The sequence below is a fragment of the Dermacentor albipictus genome, chromosome 4, assembly GCF_038994185.2.
Source record: "Dermacentor albipictus isolate Rhodes 1998 colony chromosome 4, USDA_Dalb.pri_finalv2, whole genome shotgun sequence".
Taxonomy (NCBI): Eukaryota; Metazoa; Arthropoda; class Arachnida; order Ixodida; family Ixodidae; genus Dermacentor; species Dermacentor albipictus.
In genome coordinates, this window is record NC_091824.1 from 165,099,190 (window position 1) to 165,120,594 (window position 21,405).

At 44.2% G+C, this 21,405-nt stretch overlaps 2 protein-coding genes and 1 non-coding gene across 11 annotated transcripts in view; 2 read left to right on the forward strand and 1 right to left on the reverse strand.

Annotated features, from left to right (window-relative positions):
- LOC135899961 (acetylcholinesterase-like) overlaps positions 1-21,405 on the forward strand; it is a 478,426-nt gene that overhangs the window by 331,995 nt on the left and 125,026 nt on the right. The gene's annotated exons all lie outside the window — the stretch shown is intronic.
- On the reverse strand, positions 1,728-16,717 carry LOC135899957 (acetylcholinesterase-1-like). The gene is made up of 3 exons (XM_065429348.2): positions 15,103-16,717; positions 11,268-11,417; positions 1,728-4,207 (listed from the first exon to the last, which is right to left on the reverse strand). Exons 1-3 carry the CDS (start codon positions 16,701-16,703, stop codon positions 4,018-4,020), a joined length of 1,941 nt encoding a protein of 646 aa, XP_065285420.1. The 5' UTR covers positions 16,704-16,717; the 3' UTR covers positions 1,728-4,017.
- On the forward strand, positions 20,573-20,763 carry LOC135900029 (U2 spliceosomal RNA). The gene has a single exon (XR_010563774.1). It is a non-coding gene; the product is annotated as a U2 spliceosomal RNA (small nuclear RNA).

Below are 21,405 nucleotides of genomic sequence, written 5' to 3' on the forward strand. Positions count from 1 at the left end.
GTTCGCTGCTCTAATAGGTGAAACGTACCTTTTATGCGCCGAGATTCCCGTTCCATGATTCACCTAACCCTGTCAGCTGCTACAATTAGTTTGTCATCATTGCTAACTCTAGATAGTGGGAAGTTCAGTGATAATTTTTGCGTATTTTTGTCTGCTTTGTCTTGACCACATCGAGTTAGTGACAAAACCATGAAATCTGTGAACGGTACATGTAAAGAGATAGTGCCTCCCGCGAATAACTCGTTACCTTCGCCTGATACTTCTCCTCGCTACTCTAAACTTTGCAAAAACACATGACAGTGTGGAGTATAGCCTGCTATTGAATAAGCTGGCTGCCCAAAATGCACTATTCTATATCGCTGATTGGTTCATGGAATTCTTGCCTTGAAGAATGCTTTTCTGCCGAGATGGAAAGTATCATTCTCATTGGTTCACCCAGAGCAGTGGCGTGCCTCAGGCTTCAGTGCTTCCCCCTTACGTTTAATGTGCGACTCCACAATATTCCAGTTATGCAGGATGTCACGCTGTTTGTGTACGTAGATATTGGATTATGTGCGGCCGCTAAAGATATTCGCAGGATATACGAAAAGTTGTAATCATATTTAGGCCTAATAAACTGGCTGAATTACTTGCACATGGTCCTTAACATCAATAAAAGTGAACATCTTGAAGGGGTGGCCCAAGACGACGAAGACAGAAGTGCCCTGCGTGTATTCCTTTCGGTGTTCATATGTATAGAACAATATGAGAAAACAAAAAATTTCTCTACGCCGGTTCACGAGATAGTGCATAAGGAAGATTGGTATGTATTAAGATACTCTATATTACATTTATCGCCCTTCTGGAAGACCAGTTCTGAAATTCGGTTGTCTTGATCTCTAGCTCTCCAATTGGTAAGTTTAACCTTTATTTCTCATAGGCATGTATCTCCTACACTAATGTTTTGGAGTTACTAAGTTTTCCTAGGTAAGAAACGAACATACCAGATTTATGGCGTCGAGATTTCGACTCCCAACAGTGAAACATTTTCTTAGAGCACATGAACATGCGCCCAAGATAGGTAATGCGTTATTTGTCTCACAATCAGCACTATTCTTTTTTTCATTTATGGCCTAGATGCAGGTTTGCCCTTATTGTGTTTACGCTACCTAATTACTATACCTAATTATGTACGCAAATTTTCGCTCCCGTAAAACTCCGCCGACGTCGACCCCGACAGTGCATTTTCTGTGACATGGGGCCCTTAGCGCTATCACGTTAATATTGCGTCCTGTGAGACTGTACACGATGTGTCGTTCATTATAAGCTGGAATCGTTCGTATACATTACATCTCTAATGGAAACACGTCAGCTATTCCGTAAGAAATCGTTATAATTTTCTATTTAAAATCTCATTGATGCCATCCCAGACTTGCTGAAAATCCTAGTATATGTCGCGAGCTCGTGATTTTGTCCATGCGCATAGGTAACCCACGTATGCGGAAGAGTGTTCAAGAAATGTCTAATGGGGAGGACATTCCAAGCTCTTTTTTATAAAAAGAATCATGAACTTATGTTAACTTACCTTGCTTTTATGCTGCGATTGCTTGGCCACACTGGTCGGTAATTTTCTGTTTATTCTCTGTTGTGAATGTTCTTCAGCACATCATGGGAACAACTAATCTTGTTCGTCTAGTTCATCTGAAATATTTGTGAATTCAAAGAAAATGACTTCAAAGCGGTTATATATTGTGTTCCCTGCTTTATTAAGAACATGAAAACGACTAGAGAGAGACATAAAGCCACTACATCTATCAACACGTTCCTCCTTTGGAGTCTGCTGGAGTCATACCAAGCCGGATGTCAATCTCTTCAACGTCGTGGGGGATGCTTCTAAAAGTTGTCAGGATGAAAACGTGGCTCTAGTTATAAAGGGGCCCTGAACCGCTGTTTATCGAAGTGGAGAAAGGCATTTGAAAGGAAACTAGTCTATTTCAGAAATACTTTGCCGCAAAGAGTACTTCAATGCGTTCAGCAGAAGCGGAGTTATTGGCAATCAAACGCGGCATCCGCTGTGCTCCCGTTCTTTCTTCATTGCCTTGCGCTGCGAAGGCTACGGGGCACTGGGGCACGCCCACAACGCTCCGTCTGTCATCGCGGCGCGCAGTTCAAATTTCATTTTGGATGTTAATGTAAAAGCCACCACTTCCTATTTTAGTGGCTACGACGCGCTAAACGTAAGCCAAAAGCTTTTGTCCTCATCGAGCCCCAGTGCGCCCATAGCCAGCGGACTCGTGGCGGCACTTCGTGGCGGCCGCGGTATTTACGTTACGTGGCAGACCACAGCTACCAATAGCAGCCGCGTATGGGAATTCGCTTTATTACGAAATAAAGCGTCCAGAAGAGAATGAGGAGCAAGCTTCTGTTGAAAAGAGAGCGTTTGTGAGAAAGGCGGCTTCGCGCTCCTCTTGCGAGCTCCACGCATCCCGTACGACAGCAAAACTTCGCTGAGATGCTCACAGCAGCGTATGCTACCCCCCAACTATGTTATTTCACCAAGCCCGAGGGGTAGCTCAAGGTCCCTTTAATGTGAGTTTCCGCTGTGTCGCCTTAACTAGCAAAGGAGTGATGGCTGTAGGTCTGACTCGGCTCAGCTGATGGCTGGGCGTGCTATGAGACAAGCACTAAATAGCAATATTTTTTTTTTTGGCAAGAAACCTACAACACTTCACGATTGACCTCCCTACATCATACTCTCTGTTCAAATACATCATTGGAAACGTGGCCTAAGCTGCAAAGCACCGGAAATAATTAACATTTCCAACTTTCGTTCCTAAAAGATGTTAAAATACTGGCAGTAAGCATTGCTGCATTTGCAACATTGGATCTTCATGACTTTGTTACGAGTTTGACTCCTTTCTTACTCAGAAAGAGTGAATATTTTATATTGTGAAGAAAAAAACGTACCATAACTTGACTAATACCAATATAGGATAACTTTACAGCTAAGCAAGTATGGGGACCTGAACTGGCTTACAGAAACAAAAGTTCAAGTCCGTAGAATAGAATCCATAATGCAGAGCCCGAGTCAAGGTTGTACTCCAAAGCGTGTATCTGCAGCCAATACCATGTTGGTTCCAGCAAAACTGCACCAGTTTTCCCAGTAGCCAGAGTGTATCAATCGCTGTGGCCACATGCATTACGAGTTTGCAAGAAACCTGGCAATGTCAACTTCTTCCATTTTCACATATGTACAGCTCTGTCCTAATGATAATAGCAAATACACATTCGATCCTCACTCTCACGCTAACACTCCTATGTAAAGTGCGCAATCGCAGTTCTTCCTGATGCTTATTTTTTCTTGAGATCCGCAAACGTGTGCAAGCGTTTGCGCTTAAATGAACATCAGGGTGGGAAATGCAAGACATAACAACACATTAACCCTTCGTATCAACATACACATAATGAATGCAACGGTGCTGGTCTCCTAAGCATGAGGTCGTGGGATTGAATCCAAGCAACGGCGGCCGCATTTCGATGGGGGCGAAGCGCGAGAACACCCGTGTATTTATATTTAGGTACATGTTAAAGAACCCCGGTGGTCCAAACTGCCGAAGTCCCCCACTACGGCGTGACTCATCATGAGATCGGGGTTTTGGCACGTAAAACCCCATAATTAATTTTTAACACATAATGAGCGTCTTTATGGCGAACACTGCCCATAGTATTCATGATAATCAGCACTTAAGGAAGTACGCAATCACAACGGAAGTAGTTCCACCAGTGGAATCGCTGGAATCAGTAAACTTAGAAGCCACGAATGTATTCCGATGTTCTCGAATTACTCTAAAGGAATGCAGCTGGTCGAGCCAGAATTCGTTAGGCATTTCTAGGTCAGTGAAATGATAAAGCAAGTCCATGAGAGTCGTTAGTGAAGGGAATTCAAGTTTCCACGCCGCCATGCCGAAAGGAGCGCCTTACAGGAGTAAAAGCGACTCTTTCAGTTAGCTTCTGAGAGGTCTGCGGTATGATTTCCGCCTAATGTAAAAGATGAAGAACTAGCATTGCAAGTACAACTGCCGTACTACAGGCACAGACGTTGTTGGGTACATTGGAGGCATAATTGCTTTCGACATCGTTGGTACTGGGTGGCGGCAATTTTGCGGAGGGAGATTTCCCGGACCTTGTCGTTTGTTCTTTGTGCTGTCCTGCTGTGTCCTTGGTACTCCTGAAATGGAAAGAAGCGAGGACAGCATCATGAAAACAAGGCAAAAGATGTTTTGTTTCAAGTGTTCATCCAGAGATGCCCATAGAAACTACAGTCAGTCAATGAAATCTGTCTATTTCAGAAATTTTAGCAAAGCACGTGTCACTTTCTGAGCTTGCGACGCACAAGTTAATGATCCAAGAACCTTCTTCGAACCTGAAGAACAGGTCTCATGGCCGCTAGGTGAGAATTCTAAAAGCTTGCAGAAAGTATTTAAGCGAATAAAAAAGCCCATGTAATAATTCAATATCGACACATTGCCATAGACTGTGAATTATCCCCGTCTGTGCAGCGGTTCCTTTTCACTTTGCTATGCTAATGTCTTATTTCGAACATTTTTCCGAAGCGTTTAGGGTTAAAAATGGCTTTTTATACGGTTTTATTCATGTCTTCAGAATTTTATGATGTTTTAAATTTGCGACTGTTATGGGCACATAGTCATAGTTTTGCTAACTTCTTTATGCGGAAATCTCATTGCGCCCAACCCGTCCTCAGATGTAGCTCTCGTTGCTTCCCGCTCCCAGAGGCGATTGGAAGATTGGTGGAAGGAAAGTAGGGAAACGACAAAACAACAGAGGCGTACAAAAATCCTTTCCTTCTTTTTTTTTTCCTTTAACATAGTTGGGACATTGGGTAATGTAATAACAAGAGCTTGATGGCGCAGCCCACCACCCCTTTCCAAAGGGGATACTCATAGCATCCGTCCATCCATCCGTCCATCCGTCCGTCCGTCCGTCCGTCCGTCCGTCCGTCCATCCACCCATCCACCCATCCACCCATCCATCCATCCATCCATCCATCCATCCATCCATCCATCCATCCATCCATCCATCCATCCATCCATCCATCCATCCATCCATCCATCCATCCATACATACATACATACATACATACATACATACATACATACATACATACATACATACATACATACATACATACATACATACATACATACATACATACATACATACATACATACATACATACATACATACATACATACATACATACATACATACATACATACATCGATCGATCGATCGATCGATCGATCGAGCTGTTCTGTTCTGTTCTTGAGTACGCGAAAGTGTAAATATCTTTCCACGTTTGTCAAAACAATAGCTACTCCGTGCCATCTGTGCATTTTGACAAGGTGTACCCTGACATGCATCGCTGAGATAATAATAATAATAATAATAATTATTATTATTATTATTATTATTATTATTATTATTATTATTATTATTATTATTATTATTATTATTATTATTATTATTATTATTATTATTATTATTATTATTATTATTATTATTATTATTTCAAGTCGCACCTAGGGGCAGCTCACAGCCTCCATTGTGATTCGATTGCAGCCCTTCAAAGCTTGCGAGGTTTACGGCGTGGTAATTACGAACAGCTGGTGTCCCAAATCAACAAAATTTTCCATTGCGCTTCTGAACGAAGGCATGATATATTATTTCAGTGGCTTCCGAGACATTGTGGCATCGTTGGTAATCATCTCGCCGATGACGCTGCCCGACGTACTCCCGCGGGAGCACCGACACTCCTTATACCGTTGTCGAGAGTAGACGCTGCAAGAGAGCTTCGCAGTCTCGCTCGTACCATCACGTTAAAGGGAAGCTGAAACACTTTTCGAAAAAAATGAGTTCTCTGCGGCACTCTACAGTTTTGAGTCCCCTGAACACGAATATCTGGTTCAAAAAGGGCGGAAACAAGCGCAAGCGGCTGTTTTTTCATGAAAACGCGCACCAGCGCCTCAGGGTATCGCGCGAACGCCGCTGTTGCCCGTGATTGGTCGGAGCCACTGTGACGTCATTCGCGGCAGTCGCCGGTCGGCACCGCCGTTTCAGAGCGTAGCACGCTCTTCTGTTCTGGCTTCATAGCTGAGTTGTAAGCATTATGGAACGATCTCGCTGTCTCGGACAGCTTGTATTTTCGCCGTACATGTTCGAACCGACAGCCGATACGGAAAACGATGGCGGCAACGGCGGCAACGACGATGTTGAGTGTGCCAAAAGCGAGAGCAATGTGTGCACCTTCTCGCGCTTTGGAAATTTTAGCTGGTACGCATGTTTTTTTTTCATGTAGCTGCATGTTCCAATGACGGGAGAAAAAATGCGCTAAAGTGTCACTGGGAACTTGCTGCTGGAAGAATGCCAAAGCACTACCTTCTCATTACATTGTAAACACGGGTGCGATTCCGCGATGTCAAACACCTTGCCACTTCTTGTCTAAAGTCCCGTGGTTTTTTGAGTGTTGATACACGATCGCGAACATAAGTGCCGCGTTTCAAAGCGCGCACATGCAGTGCTGCGAGGTCCAGTCATGGAAGTTGCTTATCATACACATCCAGAGATGGCCAGAGGTATTATATGTGCAATATTCATACTATGGTCCGACGACTTTGTGATTGTGGCTCAATCAAGAATCGGTATTCGTGCTCCATGCTAGTGTTGACGTAAAGATATTAGGCAGTTTCAGCACCGCCGTGTCGTAAACACGATAACTGCAACCGTACGTCGAATGTCACTAGGCAAGCCTATACTCCATTTCATACCTCAGGTGCAACGATGTGGAAGCTACGCACGAAGTCCGGTCACCAAAATTTATTACTGCGCGCGTTTTCATCTATGCTTCGCAGCGTGTGAGCGGCGTTTGCTCGCGCGAGCATGCACGTGAAGCTGCCGCGACGGGCTGCAATTAAAAAATGCCGAAAAGAAAATTGATTTAAAAGAAGTGTTAGCAACCGCATAAGTACACGGATTGTTTCTATGGGTAAATTCTTTTTTTTTTCATTCAGAACTGAGCTTATATACGAAAAATTTTCTGAAAAATCGGGTCAAGAAACACTCAACTTTTTCTAAGAGTGAACGCAGCCACTGCAAGAAGTATCTCAAGCCTCCACAGCGTTGCACCTGATGTATGAAACGGAGTATAGCAACGCTAGCAACAACGCGTTTTCGCATATGTCGTAAGGCTATCCGGCTATCGCGGAAATGGTCCGAGCACAGCACAGTTGATTTCGTCGGAGCGAACTTATCTCTCCTCACCGCACTGCGCTGCAAGCTTCTTGTCCTTCGGGAACCTGTGAAACACCACATCGTCTCGCCCGCCTGTGTTCGCGCAGCCTAATGCTGCACAGAACGAGGGCATGTTGGGCGCCCTTGGCTGTAGGCACTCACGCAGCACAGAAGGAAAGAACAGTTTACGAAAATCGCAAAAGAAAACAAACGTGAGCGGCGACGGCGGCAAATCTCTCGTAGCGTCGTTCAGTAAAGCGCAAGACGGAAAGAGGCATGCCAGCACATGCCAGCACGCCGGTCCGGCAGCTCGGTCGCCACGAGGGACGTCACTCTCGCCGGTTCTCTCCTCTGGCAACCACCTCACCCGGCGCTCCGGGAAGCGATGGGGGCGTGTCCGCGGGGGTGAGTTAGAAAGCGATTTCCGCCCCTTATATTAACAAAACGAAGAAAAAAATTTCGGAACCATAAATTATTAGGTCTGTTCTTCCCAATGCCAGCAATTCATAGAAATTGAAAACCGTTTCAGCTTCCCTTTAAGTTACCGGCATACGCCAAAGAACTCTAACTGTCGTTTATACAGCCTCGACCCCTCGCTGAAACTGAAATTACCAGCAAACCTTTCACGACATGACGCAGCGCTGCTTTGTTGGCTGTGGGTAAGAGTGGCTTTCACTAACTCCTACAACTATCATACTGGAATGGCGGACTTACCGATGTGCGCTATGTGCAAGTGTGAAGAGACCATAAGTCACCTTCTGTGACACTTTTCTCGCTTTGATAACAAACGTCAGACTCCAGTGTGCCTTGAATAGACTGGACGATAGGTCACTAAGGTGGCTGTGAATGGTGACCCCTGAGTGGATGATAGGCTATTCACAGAAGCGAAGATCTTGGGAGCCTGGCCTCGCAATTCATCAGCCCAGAAAGCCATTCGGACGCTTCTTCATTTTCTGAAGGCAACAGACTTGAGTGGTCGACTGTAGACACCTCGCACCTACCTTAGTGCGTGGGAAACTGCGATATAGACTCATGATCTATCTATCTATCTATCTATCTATCTATCTATCTATCTATCTATCTATCTATCTATCTATCTATCTATCTATCTATCTATCTATCTATCTGTCTGTCTGTCTGTCTGTCTGTCTGTCTGTCTGTCTGTCTGTCTGTCTGTCTGTCTGTCTGTCTGTCTGTCTGTCTGTCTGTCTGTCTGTCTGTCTGTCTGTCTGTCTGTCTGTCTGTCTGTCTGTCTGTCTGTCTGTCTGTCTGTCTGTCTGTCTGTCTGTCTGTCTGTCTGTCTGTCTGTCTGTCTGTCTGTCTGTCTGTCTGTCTGTCTGTCTGTCTGTCTGTCTGTCTGTCTGTCTGTCTGTCTGTCTGTCTGTCTGTCTGTCTGTCTGTCTGTCTGTCTGTCTGTCTGTCTGTCTGTCTGTCTGTCTGTCTGTCTGTCTGTCTGTCTGTCTGTCTGTCTGTCTGTCTGTCTGTCTGTCTGTCTGTCTGTCTGTCTGTCTGTCTGTCTGTCTGTCTGTCTGTCTGTCTGTCTGTCTGTCTGTCTGTCTGTCTGTCTGTCTGTCTGTCTGTCTGTCTGTCTGTCTGTCTGTCTGTCTGTCTGTCTGTCTGTCTGTCTGTCTGTCTGTCTGTCTGTCTGTCTGTCTGTCTGTCTGTCTGTCTGTCTGTCTGTCTGTCTGTCTGTCTGTCTGTCTGTCTGTCTGTCTGTCTGTCTGTCTGTCTGTCTGTCTGTCTGTCTGTCTGTCTGTCTGTCTGTCTGTCTGTCTGTCTGTCTGTCTGTCTGTCTGTCTGTCTGTCTGTCTGTCTGTCTGTCTGTCTGTCTGTCTGTCTGTCTGTCTGTCTGTCTGTCTGTCTGTCTGTCTGTCTGTCTGTCTGTCTGTCTGTCTGTCTGTCTGTCTGTCTGTCTGTCTGTCTGTCTGTCTGTCTGTCTGTCTGTCTGTCTGTCTGTCTGTCTGTCTGTCTGTCTGTCTGTCTGTCTGTCTGTCTGTCTGTCTGTCTGTCTGTCTGTCTGTCTGTCTGTCTGTCTGTCTGTCTGTCTGTCTGTCTGTCTGTCTGTCTGTCTGTCTGTCTGTCTGTCTGTCTGTCTGTCTGTCTGTCTGTCTGTCTGTCTGTCTGTCTGTCTGTCTGTCTGTCTGTCTGTCTGTATCTCTCTCTCTCGCTCACTGGACGTCTAACATCAGTCCGCACCCTTATCGAAATACTGTCTAGACTTTGCATCTTTACCTGCTGGTGCTTTTTCTTCTAAATAGCGATAATATCCGCACAAGTATGAATGTTTAAAATATCCTCAGTCAGGCCTAAAGGCGACACCTGTTCGTGTAAATTTTTCTGAAATGGCCATTACAGGTAAAAGCGGGCCTGCATCGTACGTACTATTGTTACTATGGTAAAAGCGGCTAATAGTGTCATGTTAGGCCGCGTATGTCATGGAGCCTGATATTTAAGTAAAATACATATTACCGTTGTAACTTATCCATAATTCAAAAATTATAATAGTAATTTGCTTTTCATTGCCATCCATGATGGCTTACGTGCTGAAAGATATGACACCAGTTATTCGCATGATACTCTAGTAATTTTATTACTTCAATGTGTACAATAGTTAATTAACTATTGTACATGTTAACATATCAGCAATAGTTAATTAACTATTGTATGCATTTTCATGCTGTACATGTGAATATTTATTTGGCAAAAAGGCGAAGGTTTTAAACAAGTTATTAAAATGTATTGAATTCCTTGTTACCGTGCCCCCAACAGCATACTGTTTTCTAATCTGGTGCGCACAATGATAATTATATATATAGTGTTCGCAAGTAGAACGGACAGAATACATAGAATTTAAAGCAGTGTAATTTTATGACAGTTTTCAAAGCGGATGTATCAGAAACGAAAATATCTACTATCGTCACTTAAGGCACAAAACGTTACACTTGAGACTGTTCGTGGCTGCTTGAATATTCCAGCACGCGTTGTATATTATTCGTAAGCTGGTGTTCTGCGCAGGATATCAGGATTTTCATTGGCTTTAAAAGCACGAACTACGACTAACTAAATACAAATAATTTGTAGCCCGTAAGAAAAACTACCGTTGTCCTTGTTCCATGCCGCTTAGTTTGAAATATCTACTTAACCTAATTGAAACTTCTTCATTTTGGGATTAGATATTCACATAATGTTTTCTCGCAGAAACCCCACCTGTTCTCACTTCGTTGTCGAAGTCGAGGGTTTGATGGAAGACCGTCTGGTCGAAATGAAGCATGAAGCAATAAAATGACGGACACCGACCAAAAGAAGTACTAAAAAAATTAAATCTAAAAGACGTTTCAGCTTCCCTACGGAAGCCTTGTTCACAATGGGATGAATGAAAGTTCACGGAAGCTTATGCATACTTCAGAACGTGACGTGGGCAGCGCGTGTATGACGGGGGGAAGGTTCCCTCATTTCGATTGAGCGTGTGACGTGTTTTTTTTTTTAGCATCTCCAGTGATTCCAGATACAGCCGCGATTTCAAGTTTCTTTCTTAGCCGATAACTCTCGAGCTATCCCAGTCAATATTGTGGCCCGTTGCATCCGTGTGCTTGGCATGCGCATTCGAAACTGTACGTTTCTTTTTGATATCTTTCTGATATTGCCTCAGTCTCTGTTTGAAGTTGCCCCATTCCCCGATGTATGCATGGTCGCAATCTGCGCAGGGTATCTTATAGACTACGCCGGCAAAGGTTCGTGTCCGTCGTTTTATTGCTTTATTCCTCACTCCGATGTCGTAGAGCACTACGCGTTTTTCACTGCCGAAGCTTCTGCGTATGCTGCGTAGAAAGTTCAAAATGAGAGAATCCACAATCAGATTAGTGTTCAAGGAAATAAAACTGTGACGTGCGTAGCATATATGAACAGTGTCTTTTATCCTTCATATACCTGTGGTGGTACGCCTCGTTCAGCGCCTAGATGTGCTCGACCATAACACTCACCGTTTTAGAAGGAATGGCTTCCACAGGTCACAGAATGCCTGCCGCTTCTCAGTACCGATGGTGTAGTTGTGCGGCTGAAGTTGGACGTACTGCTCAGTGTCCTTAGTGTACAGCGGCCATTCCGCGCGCGACTCCGGTATCGTTGGTTTTCTGCAGAACAATGTTCGCATTTATACGTCGACTCTGACATAGCAGCCTCTGAATGTCACTTCATTGTCTTGTAATATATGCGGCATTTTAGTTACATTGCATTTCTTTTTACAAATTTCGATCTTTTACACACTCAGCACTCCGTTTATATGTTAATTGCAGAAAATATTACAAAAAGAAGAAAGTATGAAATAAGTTCAGGAGGGTCACTCAACTTGCCGTTCGTTCCAGTGAAAACAGCGACAGAAAAAAGCAACGTGAGTTTAATTCGTTCACTTTGACTTAGTCGGTTAATTTTGGGGAATAAAGATACAAGGCCAAACAATAAAAGAAGAAAGGACCCAAAGAAAATGAAGCAATCACAACGCAGACATATAGATGCAGAGTTGTAAGACAGTGTTCAATGTGGTACGCCTTTATTTCTGTGCCATGTCTCCTCACACTGTTTAATCACCGATTATTACTCATTAACCCAAGTCAACATTGAGAAGCAAGACTGGCTATGAATGTACTGAAGAAGCGCACATGTCGGTGCCTTAAGGCCAAAGAATTGACAATTTAGGAAACATTTTCGTTATGGATCTGGTTTTATTTTTCTACTTTCCCTCTCACTTTGTTTGCAGGTGCAATATCGGCGAGTATATAAGCCTCATTGAAACGAGTCTCTACATCGTTAGCTAGACAGGCTGTTTGTGTGGCGTCGAGGAAACAGTTGTGACAGAGTTGTAAGGGAAAACACTCGGGCCATGCACCCCAGAGCATCAGCTCGAATCTTGAGGAAGCCTAGCAGTGTATTACAGCGAAGCTGTTAGCCTCTCGGTGATCGGCATATTTCGTGCCCGTCTGTGAGCACAAATAATCATCCTCAGCAATGGCCTATACAAGCAAGCGAAAATGCAATGGCTCATCCACCTCGTAATGCACAGGGTATACTAGCACTCAGCACAGTGGAGCAAACTGTGTGTACATTCATTGGTATCACGCACACAACGTACAGAATAGCGTACGTTTCAATAAATAACGTGCTCATAAGCATTTGTCATCAACAGCAATGGCTCTTAACCCCATAAGCAAGCAAAAATGCAGGGCCTCATGCCCCCGTAGGCACGCGAAAACATCATGGCCATTCCACTCCGTGAAGGTGGTTAACCAGCGAAGCTCTTTACACCACGACACGCAGGTAACATATAATTCTGAACAAAGTTACGAACTGATCTATTGTCTTGATGGGTGGTCATTATTTCACTTATGCAGACCTGAATATAAACAGAAATTTTTGTTCACAGACAACTCCGCCGACGCTGGCACCGACACCGAATTTTCTACGACACGGGGCCCTTGACACTATCGCGTTAAAAATTCAATGGCTCATGCCGCCGCTAGGCAAAAAGGCTACAAGTGCTTAGCAAAGTGAAGTGAAGCGTGCCTACATTCATTGAAAACATCCATACAACACACAGAAGTGCATGCATTTCAACGAAGAACTAACTCAAAACAAGCATCCGAACTATAAATTAACCATTGCATAACGCCCTCAGCAGTTTCACTGATAGTTATGCAAGCTTTGGTGGACATCCACTTTCGCAGAGCCGGAATGGCGAGTCAGTTTTCTTTTTTCAGTTATCAGCCCCGGCAAACCTTGCTTTACTTAGCAGATACGCGACATAACGAAAACAATGAAACAACAGTATACTAGTATTAGCAACACAGAAAAAAATATTTTTTTAGCATTTCATTACACAATATCAGCGCAGCACAGTCTTCATGCCCTTATAAGAAGAAGCAAAAAAAAGAAGACAGCTAATATAGAGTTCAAATAAGGCTCATGAAATTAGACTGTACATGGCAGCACATTTTCGTGAGACATGAGTTAATCAGGCATTATATATCATCATTAAAACAAGCTTGGTTTTAATAATCTATAAGTGAGGTTTGCCTCTAATTACAATGTCCATAACTCATTTAACCAGATATTCACAGTAAGTTCTAAATTTGCTGTATTACCGCTAGGAAAAAAAAGGAGAAAGAAACAAAACATGAACTGATGTCGTATATACTTGTACAGGACATGTCAGTGACGTGGCAATTTGTTTCTAGTTGGAGTAAATCTATGCACAGTGCACAATTTACCGCCCGACACTTCATTACTTGTTTATTCTGTGTGTAAGCAGAAACTATTATTGACTTGCGTGCAGTAATAGGTCAGAAAGTAAAGTGCAAATCAAGCTCAACACAACTCTATATCCTCTTGAAGGGTCGTCCATGAAACATGATGTTTCATTATTCAGAATTTTCTTAGACTTGAGAAAAACTTCTGACACAACAGATTATTTTCAAATATTTGTTTTTGTTTTAAGTAACGTCACTTGATTTGAATTTTCTCTTGAAACAGCACTTTACATATGTGTGGTTATCATGACCACCCCACTTTTTTTTTTTTTTGCTCTCCTTGCGTTCACAGCTTACGCATCTTCAATTTTCTTTTTTTACATAAACTCAGAACTGGGAAAGGTGCAATTCCTATTGACAAACATTTAGGCAATCTTACTTTGGTAAAACATGGTGCTGGTTTCAGTGTAGGATAATTCTGATATCAGAAAATAGTCTTGCGAGCCAAGCAGTCAGCCGCACTTTAGACATCGGCTAATTGTTTCGTTGTATTATCAGCGCTTCTAAAATACTGTATTTCTGAATGCATGTTTTTTTCTCCTTCGAACACAATTGTTAATAACTGCCGGAGGTATATAGTGAAAGTCTGCCCCTTATGATGGAAATGTCAAAAGACGCCCATGACGTGCTTGGAAAGTAGCAGTGTATGCATATATAGGCTTTTTTAGCGAGTTATTGCCACTTTTTCGTATCGGTTTTGTGTGTAGCCTCTCTTCTAGGTCATATGCTAATGTATAGATACATATAACTGTCCCGCGGCCGGATTCGGACCGAGGACGTCTAGCACAGAATCCCGATACTGTAACCATTTCGTCTTCGACGCTTTTCCTGCACTACGGCATGACTTATAAGTTGATCGCAGTTCTGGCATATAAAACCACAAAAATTATTAAATTAGTTTCACATCACTCTAAGTTAAAATGTGCGCCGATCCAGAAGATAACGAAGTCGGAAAATGGGAGCATATTTCGAAGCTAGTGCAGTAAAAAAGACTAAGTAGTTCCAACGCCTCTTCAGCTCGCACGTAGTGCCTCCGCCCCATTCACACCTCAAACACGGTCAGGAAGACATTGTCTTTCATCGACTTCACCTCGAGGTTGAATCGCATTCCAACCTTTTAACAAAGCTGTACTGAACAACTTCAAATTTCATTTCTTTGGACAGCTCTCATTCATCTGTGTTCTTTAATAGGATGTCCTTAAAGCTTGAGTTTAAAGCTATATTTCTTTATACACTTAATAAATGTACAAAAGAGAGATACAAACAAAGTTAGGGCGATTACGAAGTACCAACACTGCAATCTAATCTAATGCCTGAATCTCTTCTGAATTCAGGGCGGAGCTATGCAGTGGCCACATCTGCTGCTCAGGAAACAGGGGCCAAATTTCACCACATTCTAGAAAAAGTAAATGTACCTCCAAGTTAATTTGTTCTTAATGTAGGTTATTATGGCGACGACAGTGGGTGACAAATGTTGGGGCATTAGTGCATAATTCCAGTGTAACACCATGCTTACCCATTCCTCACGTAAGCAGAAATTGACGAGATAAGTTCTTTCATGAACACCGTTTCGTCTTTCGTGTAGTGCGTTACGTTCAGCTCTTCTTTTAGTGTGTGCCAGAGCGACGGTCGGTGCTTCTTTTCTTGGGTGAGGAAAGGCAACGCTCCCGTGGTGAAAAACAGGTCTTCACCATGAAAGACGCCAACCCAAGCTGGCCAAGGGTTAAACGAGGACCTGTGCGTGTACTGGTACCTATACGTCTTGATGCCTTGCTTCGATGCCTTTTCAGCAAAGAATACCACGGGGCAGTAAAATCCACCATCACCGATGATGTCACCGAAAATCGATAGGACTTGATCCAGTGTGTGATGCATGTCGTAATCACCATAGTAATAATTGACAATCACCTTCGATGCCGAGACTGGAATGTTAAATAGTGTACTCACGCCTAATGTCACCATGAGCCTGTAGTCCTCTGTCAACGAAAACGCGCCACCGACGCTACTTACAAATTTGGCGACATTGTAAGAAAAGATCGTGCCTTCGTTGGCGACCGTACCCAAGAAAAGTTCCTCCGTAGCTATTTTATCAGCTGCATTTGCGAGCAGAGGGTCAACCGGAAGGTAGTCATCACCATTCACAGGTGGGAATATCTGGTCTTGAGGTTTTTCCTTGGCGAGCCTCTCGTAGATGGCGCGGCCATCGGCTTTCTTCAAACAAGCTACGGTCTCCTTGAGTTGGTCTTCGACGCTTCTTTTTTCATCGTAGCAGCCCGCGCCCGCCGCCACTGCTATGAATTTGGCCGAGCCTTTGTATGGTTCTCCAACGATCATAGACATGGTTGACCCGCTTTGTAGAAGCATCCTTTTGAAAAGGCCTTTGCCCTTGGGTGAAATTGAATGCAGAGCTGCGGAGATGGCGCCAGCACTTTGACCCGCTAATGTCACTTCATTTGGGTTGCCTCCGAAAACACCTATGTTCTTCTGCACCCATTGGAGCGCCAAGTGCTGATCCCAGAGACCCCAGTTTCCGGGAAACTCTTTCGTACCCGCCGTTAGGAAGCCAAAAATGCTCACCCTGTAATTGAAACCGACGGCAATCACGTCGGAATGAGCAACGAAGTTGGACAGATCGTGCACGAAGAGCGACGAGTCACCCCACTGAAAGCCACCTCCATGAACGAAAACAAGGACCGGCATACTGGCATTGCACTTGCCGTCCGAACCGCACGCCTTAGCGGGCCTCCAGACGTTCATGTAGAGGCAGTCCTCCGAAGCGTGCGAGTTGTCTATTTTCGTGTCGAGTAAGAAAGGAAAATCGATCTGCATGCATGGACTCGGGCTTCTGGTGGCGTTGTACGTTCCCTGCCACGGATTTGGGGGCCGGGGCTTTTCGAAGCGAAGGTCTCCCACCGGAGGCTGTGCGTAAGGTATTCCGAGAAACGTGTGCACTGTAGCATCGCTGACAATTTCACGCCGGCCGGCGACGAGTCCATCGCTTATGCGGACGACAGGAGAGTTGGCGTCGTAGGAAACTTCGTTCGCGTACGTCCAACAACCGCACGCGGCAAGCAATGAAACGAACGGCGCCACAAGTGCTGAACACGGCGGCTTCATGACGACGTGACGGAGTGGTGTTGAGGTGCCGACTTTACGGGACGAGTGATACGGTTCCTCCTCCCACAACAATTCACGGGCGTTCAGGCGAGACGACTGCGTGCTGAAGAGGGGAGGGGCCTTTGTTTGTGCGTTTCGTCGTCTTTTGAGGCCCCACTGCCTTCGCTTCATGTTTCGCAGCAGAACAGGTTTCATATATGATCCTCTCAACCTTCAGAGAAAGGGTACCTTACCCTTTACATAGGTGTTTAGAGGTCGGTCGCTGTTGTGTCTGATGACTAGATAATGTATTAAAAGCACGTTTGTGAGAGGTACTGGTATTCATCAGTGGTTGTTTTGTTTTATTTTTCATTTGGAAAGGGCGGAGGGAGGAGGGATAACCGTGAATTCCCCAATAATAGTGCTAACCTGTCAGCTGGCAATGCTTCAGAAACATTTGTCCGAAACTGGTCTCAGCCTTCAGTTGGCGATGGAAAAAATATCTGGCTGAGCATTTTTTTTCTTTTCTTTTTAACGTGACATTTCGAGAGAAACAACTCGGAAATACCCTGGAATGTATTATTTTGTTGGTCGCAACGAACGATTCTAGAAACGTACCCCACGTATGAAAGCACGTTTGACTGCTTTCTCGGCAGTCTACTAAGTACGTAGGCAGGTGAAAAGTTTCGTCACTGCAGTGCAAGAGCCACCGTCAAGAAGACGAGAGCAGCATTTTCATTACAAGCACGTTACAAACACGGGTTCAGCAAAGAGATAAGTCCTGATGACATCTTTATTGTTGTTTCAAGAAAAAACTTATTCCTGTCCTAGATGATCTCATTACCAAGCGTCGATTACTCTTGTCAAAAAATTGAAATCTGTGTCGCGAAAAACTACGCAAAAAGATTATATTGCTGAGGGATAGATGAGCGGTGTTGCTGCAACTGCATCACAAAAAATTTCCTTAGCGTTTCGTTGAAATCAAGCGTTGCGAAGACTGCAGGCAAGAACAAACAACAAAGCGACACGTGGATGAGGATGGCGCTATCGCCAAGGTCACAATCACGAGAAGCAGAGTTCCCGCCAACTGTCGTTTGCTATGCCGAATAACTTCCCCGTCTTTTTGTTTATCCGCTTACGCTGCCTGTCAGATGCGACGCCAAGAGGGTTCCTTGTTTTCTCAGTCACGTGACACCATGTAAGCAGGTGCGTGAGCAGGGAGGAATTGCGCTATTGCGAGGAGGTGTTCCGAGGATAAGAGGTGAACATGGACTTTGACAAATATATACGCACAAGCTAGATCGCTCGGCGCGACTCACCACGAAACATGGCTAGGAAGATAATAATAATAATAATAATAATAATAATAATAATAATAATAATAATAATAATAATAATAATAATAAACTAGAAACAAGAAACTGAAGTAAGAAAACAGATAACAGGGGAAAAAGATGAAGCAAATAATCGATCGAAAGCCATTTAACAGAAAGATTCAATGTATTTTAGCAATACATTACTGCATTCTAAATATTTTATAGTAATAATTTTTTTTCACTTATTCAAGAGTATTTAAATACTGCGGAGGGACTCAAATAGCCGCCAGCGTAACAATATTTGAAACAATAAGTGCTCATAAACCAGCCAAAAGAAATTTCTTTGTTGATGAGCACGTGGTCTACAGTGTCTGTATTTCTCAAATTTAGGTACTGGATAGCCTTTCCAGATGTGATTTCGCATTGCGTAAACATAACTATAAAGCTCTATTTTCGAAATATGATTAAACTTCTTGTTTGGTACACAATGGCGGAATGAGCCAGTTATAACATCCCACTCGGAGTACTAACGACCACGTGGACGCTTTGTACAAAATAAAGTTTTATCATTTCTTTATTCTTTTAGACGTCAAAATCTTGTGCCACTTCTTAGCTGAGCTCCAAGCTATACTGTCATGAGCTTTGTAAAGTGAAGTCTTTAAGCGGGTGGCATAGCCTTGCACGGAAGTTATAACGCTATAGCTAAAGTTGAAAACCAAGGAAGCTAATTACTGCTGTTTTTTTTATCCACCGACATCAACTTCATGGTAGTCACTTCATTTATGTCTCTCTATGCCTCACTACTTCTCTCTCGCTCTCTCTCTCTTCCTCCTTCCCTTTGTGTGTGCGCGCGCGTTTGTGTGTTCTAGATTTACCGATGATCGGTGGCGTCAGCCGACGAAAAAGTACCGCACATTTCCTAATTTTTGGCGAAAGCACCCCGTCATCACCGCAATAGCTGTTCGTATCTAAGTCTCCCGCCAACTTCCGAGGTCACAATAAAGCAAGAACTAGTTCATGGCAGCAGATGGTAGCTTAACCTGCCCGCTTCATGCCGTTTGTGCGCTTACCCTCTTCACGGGGACTGAATAGTGTTGTGGGCTTTCGCTTTCGCTCCCACCACACAGGCAACAAAGATCAGGCGTTATATAGGCGGTCTTCCTGTCGTTGGTTCCCGATGGATGAAGGTCTAGCTTGTGGTAACACACGGGCACTCGTCCTAGTTTCACTAGCTTGGATTGGCTTGGCAAGCAAACCTCTCGTTCACTCGTACTTGCGCGTTCTATCCATTAAACGCTCATCGACGCACACAAATGCTCAAACATGTCAAAACGGTTTATTTTAATAGATGCAATGGTGCGAAATAAACGAGGACACAACGAGACATAAGAAATTCAGTGTGAACAAGGCTCCCGTGCTGAGGACGAAATGTCAAGTTTTCAATATCGTAATCTAAATTGGTGTCTGCTTTGTTTCTTTTCATTATTCTTTGCCAAGAGCTGAAACTTTGTCACACTGTCCGCTTCATAAACATACATGTCCCTCATTCTACGTGCCTACTTCGGAGTGAATAGAATCCACTCTATAAGCTTCACAGGCGCCTGTGGTGTACGTACTATGTGTCTTTTGCCCTTGTTTATATCTTTTTTTTTTCAGGAATCTCCGTAATATCACATCCTGAAGCGGCGTTATAAGTGTCTAAAGCTGAAAGCTGCGCTAGTTGGAAGCTGAACATTCGTGACATTTCCAGCTCTTGTATGGAAAAGAAACACTTGAAAAAGAGCGACAGACAGCTTCTGTCTGCTGCTTTTCCTTTTTTTTATCCCCAAGTCTTTCTTGTTCCGAGCGCTGCAAATTCCAGGAATGTTGTTATGAGCAACAAATTGCGTAGGTTTGCGGGTATTCTGCCTACGGGTGCTTGCGGAACACGTACGCCACATATATGGCTCGCATTACGTGAGAAAAAAAATTCAGTGCCATTCTACTCTGTGAAGGTGTAGGACCAGCGAAGCTGTGTATGTAGGTCCCTTAATGGCGAACTGCCCATTGCCATGCGTCAAACGCCGTATGCACATAAATGGAAAGCGAGGCGCGACTAGTCGCTCCTCCACGATGCTGAGCCTCGCAAGACCGTGAGGCACCGGAGGGTATACACACCCGTGTACTGTTGCAGAACGCGGCACGACACCTTTTACTAACGAATACCAGCGCGTAGAAGACGCGCACCTAACCGCACTCCGATGGCGCACACGGCTTCACCGTAGCCAAGGCGATCGTGCGTTGACCGACGTCGCGCAGTGCAGTAATAGTTGTGAGGTTACTCGAAAACCGCTAGCTGTCACACACAACACAGGCCACACAAAATTGGTTCCTCACAAACTCCCTCTGAAACCTGGCCGTTGCTCCGGTGAAACGTTCCAAGTTTGTGGGATCAGAGTTACATGGACAGTTGGCCTTTCTTTCAGCCTGTGGTCCTGGCGGGCAGCACGCTTGCGCGACCGCCACCACGGGAGAGCGGAAGGAAAGGAAAGGAGGTACGCAAGCGCTTGGAACGCCAACAAAGAGAGGGCGGTGACAACGCAGACATGGTGGACGCGAGTCAAAGTGCAGTATCTGTTCTTATCAGTTTAATATGGGGGACTGGGTTGTATTTGGACCTAAGATATTAAACTTATCTTTGCCAGTCGGTGTAGTCTTAAATCCTGCTTCACGTCCGCCGCGGGTCGGCCCAGTTTTGCGCTAACTTCGAGATCGGCCCACGTGTGGGGAGAAATTATCGTTATACACGGCTCAATAGAGGCACGCATTTTCTTCCAGAACTTAGCCAGACACAGCTTCGCTGAAAAAAAAAAACATTCTATTGGCGTGCGAATGGTCATCAGAAGGCTCATTTGTCGTTCACTGGATGCTTTTTTAATACTTTAAATTATCTAGCCTGGACAGGAGTTTCATCGACCACCGATGCGATACCACATGCATTGTTTGCCTCAATGGTACGTGATGGTGGAGGCGAAGCAAAGTGCAACGTTTATTTTTATTTTCATACCTTTGCGCTAGAAAGTTTCTATGGCTTCGGTACAGTACTGTGAACACTTCTTCAGGTCATATTGTAAAATAAAATTGCTACGATTTTTGTGAGCTCTTGCCATAAATAATGCAGCAGACTTCTGCGGACTTGCAAAGCCACGAACGACTTTCCAGTGAAGATATAAATTTGGAATTTCGGAAGAAAGATGGAATTTGGAAGATGGAATTTCGTTGCCTGAATGTTATTTTCGTTGCCGGAGAATGCCCGTGTACTTAGATTTATGTGCACGTTAAAGAACCCCTGGTGGTCCAAATTTTTCCGGAGTCCCTCACTGCGGCGTGCTTCATATCAAATCGTGGTTTTCGCAAGTAAAACTCCA

Coding starts and splice junctions, on each gene's coding strand:
- LOC135899957 (XM_065429348.2), bottom strand. CDS start 16,703: ATGAAGCCGCCGTGTTCAGCACTTGTGGCGCCGTTCGTTTCATTGCTT. Junction 11,418..15,102: donor TCTGCTTACGTGAGGAATGG/GTAAGCATGGTG, acceptor ATTGTTCTGCAG/AAAACCAACGATACCGGAGT. Junction 4,208..11,267: donor AAGCCATTCCTTCTAAAACG/GTGAGTGTTATG, acceptor TTTCCATTTCAG/GAGTACCAAGGACACAGCAG.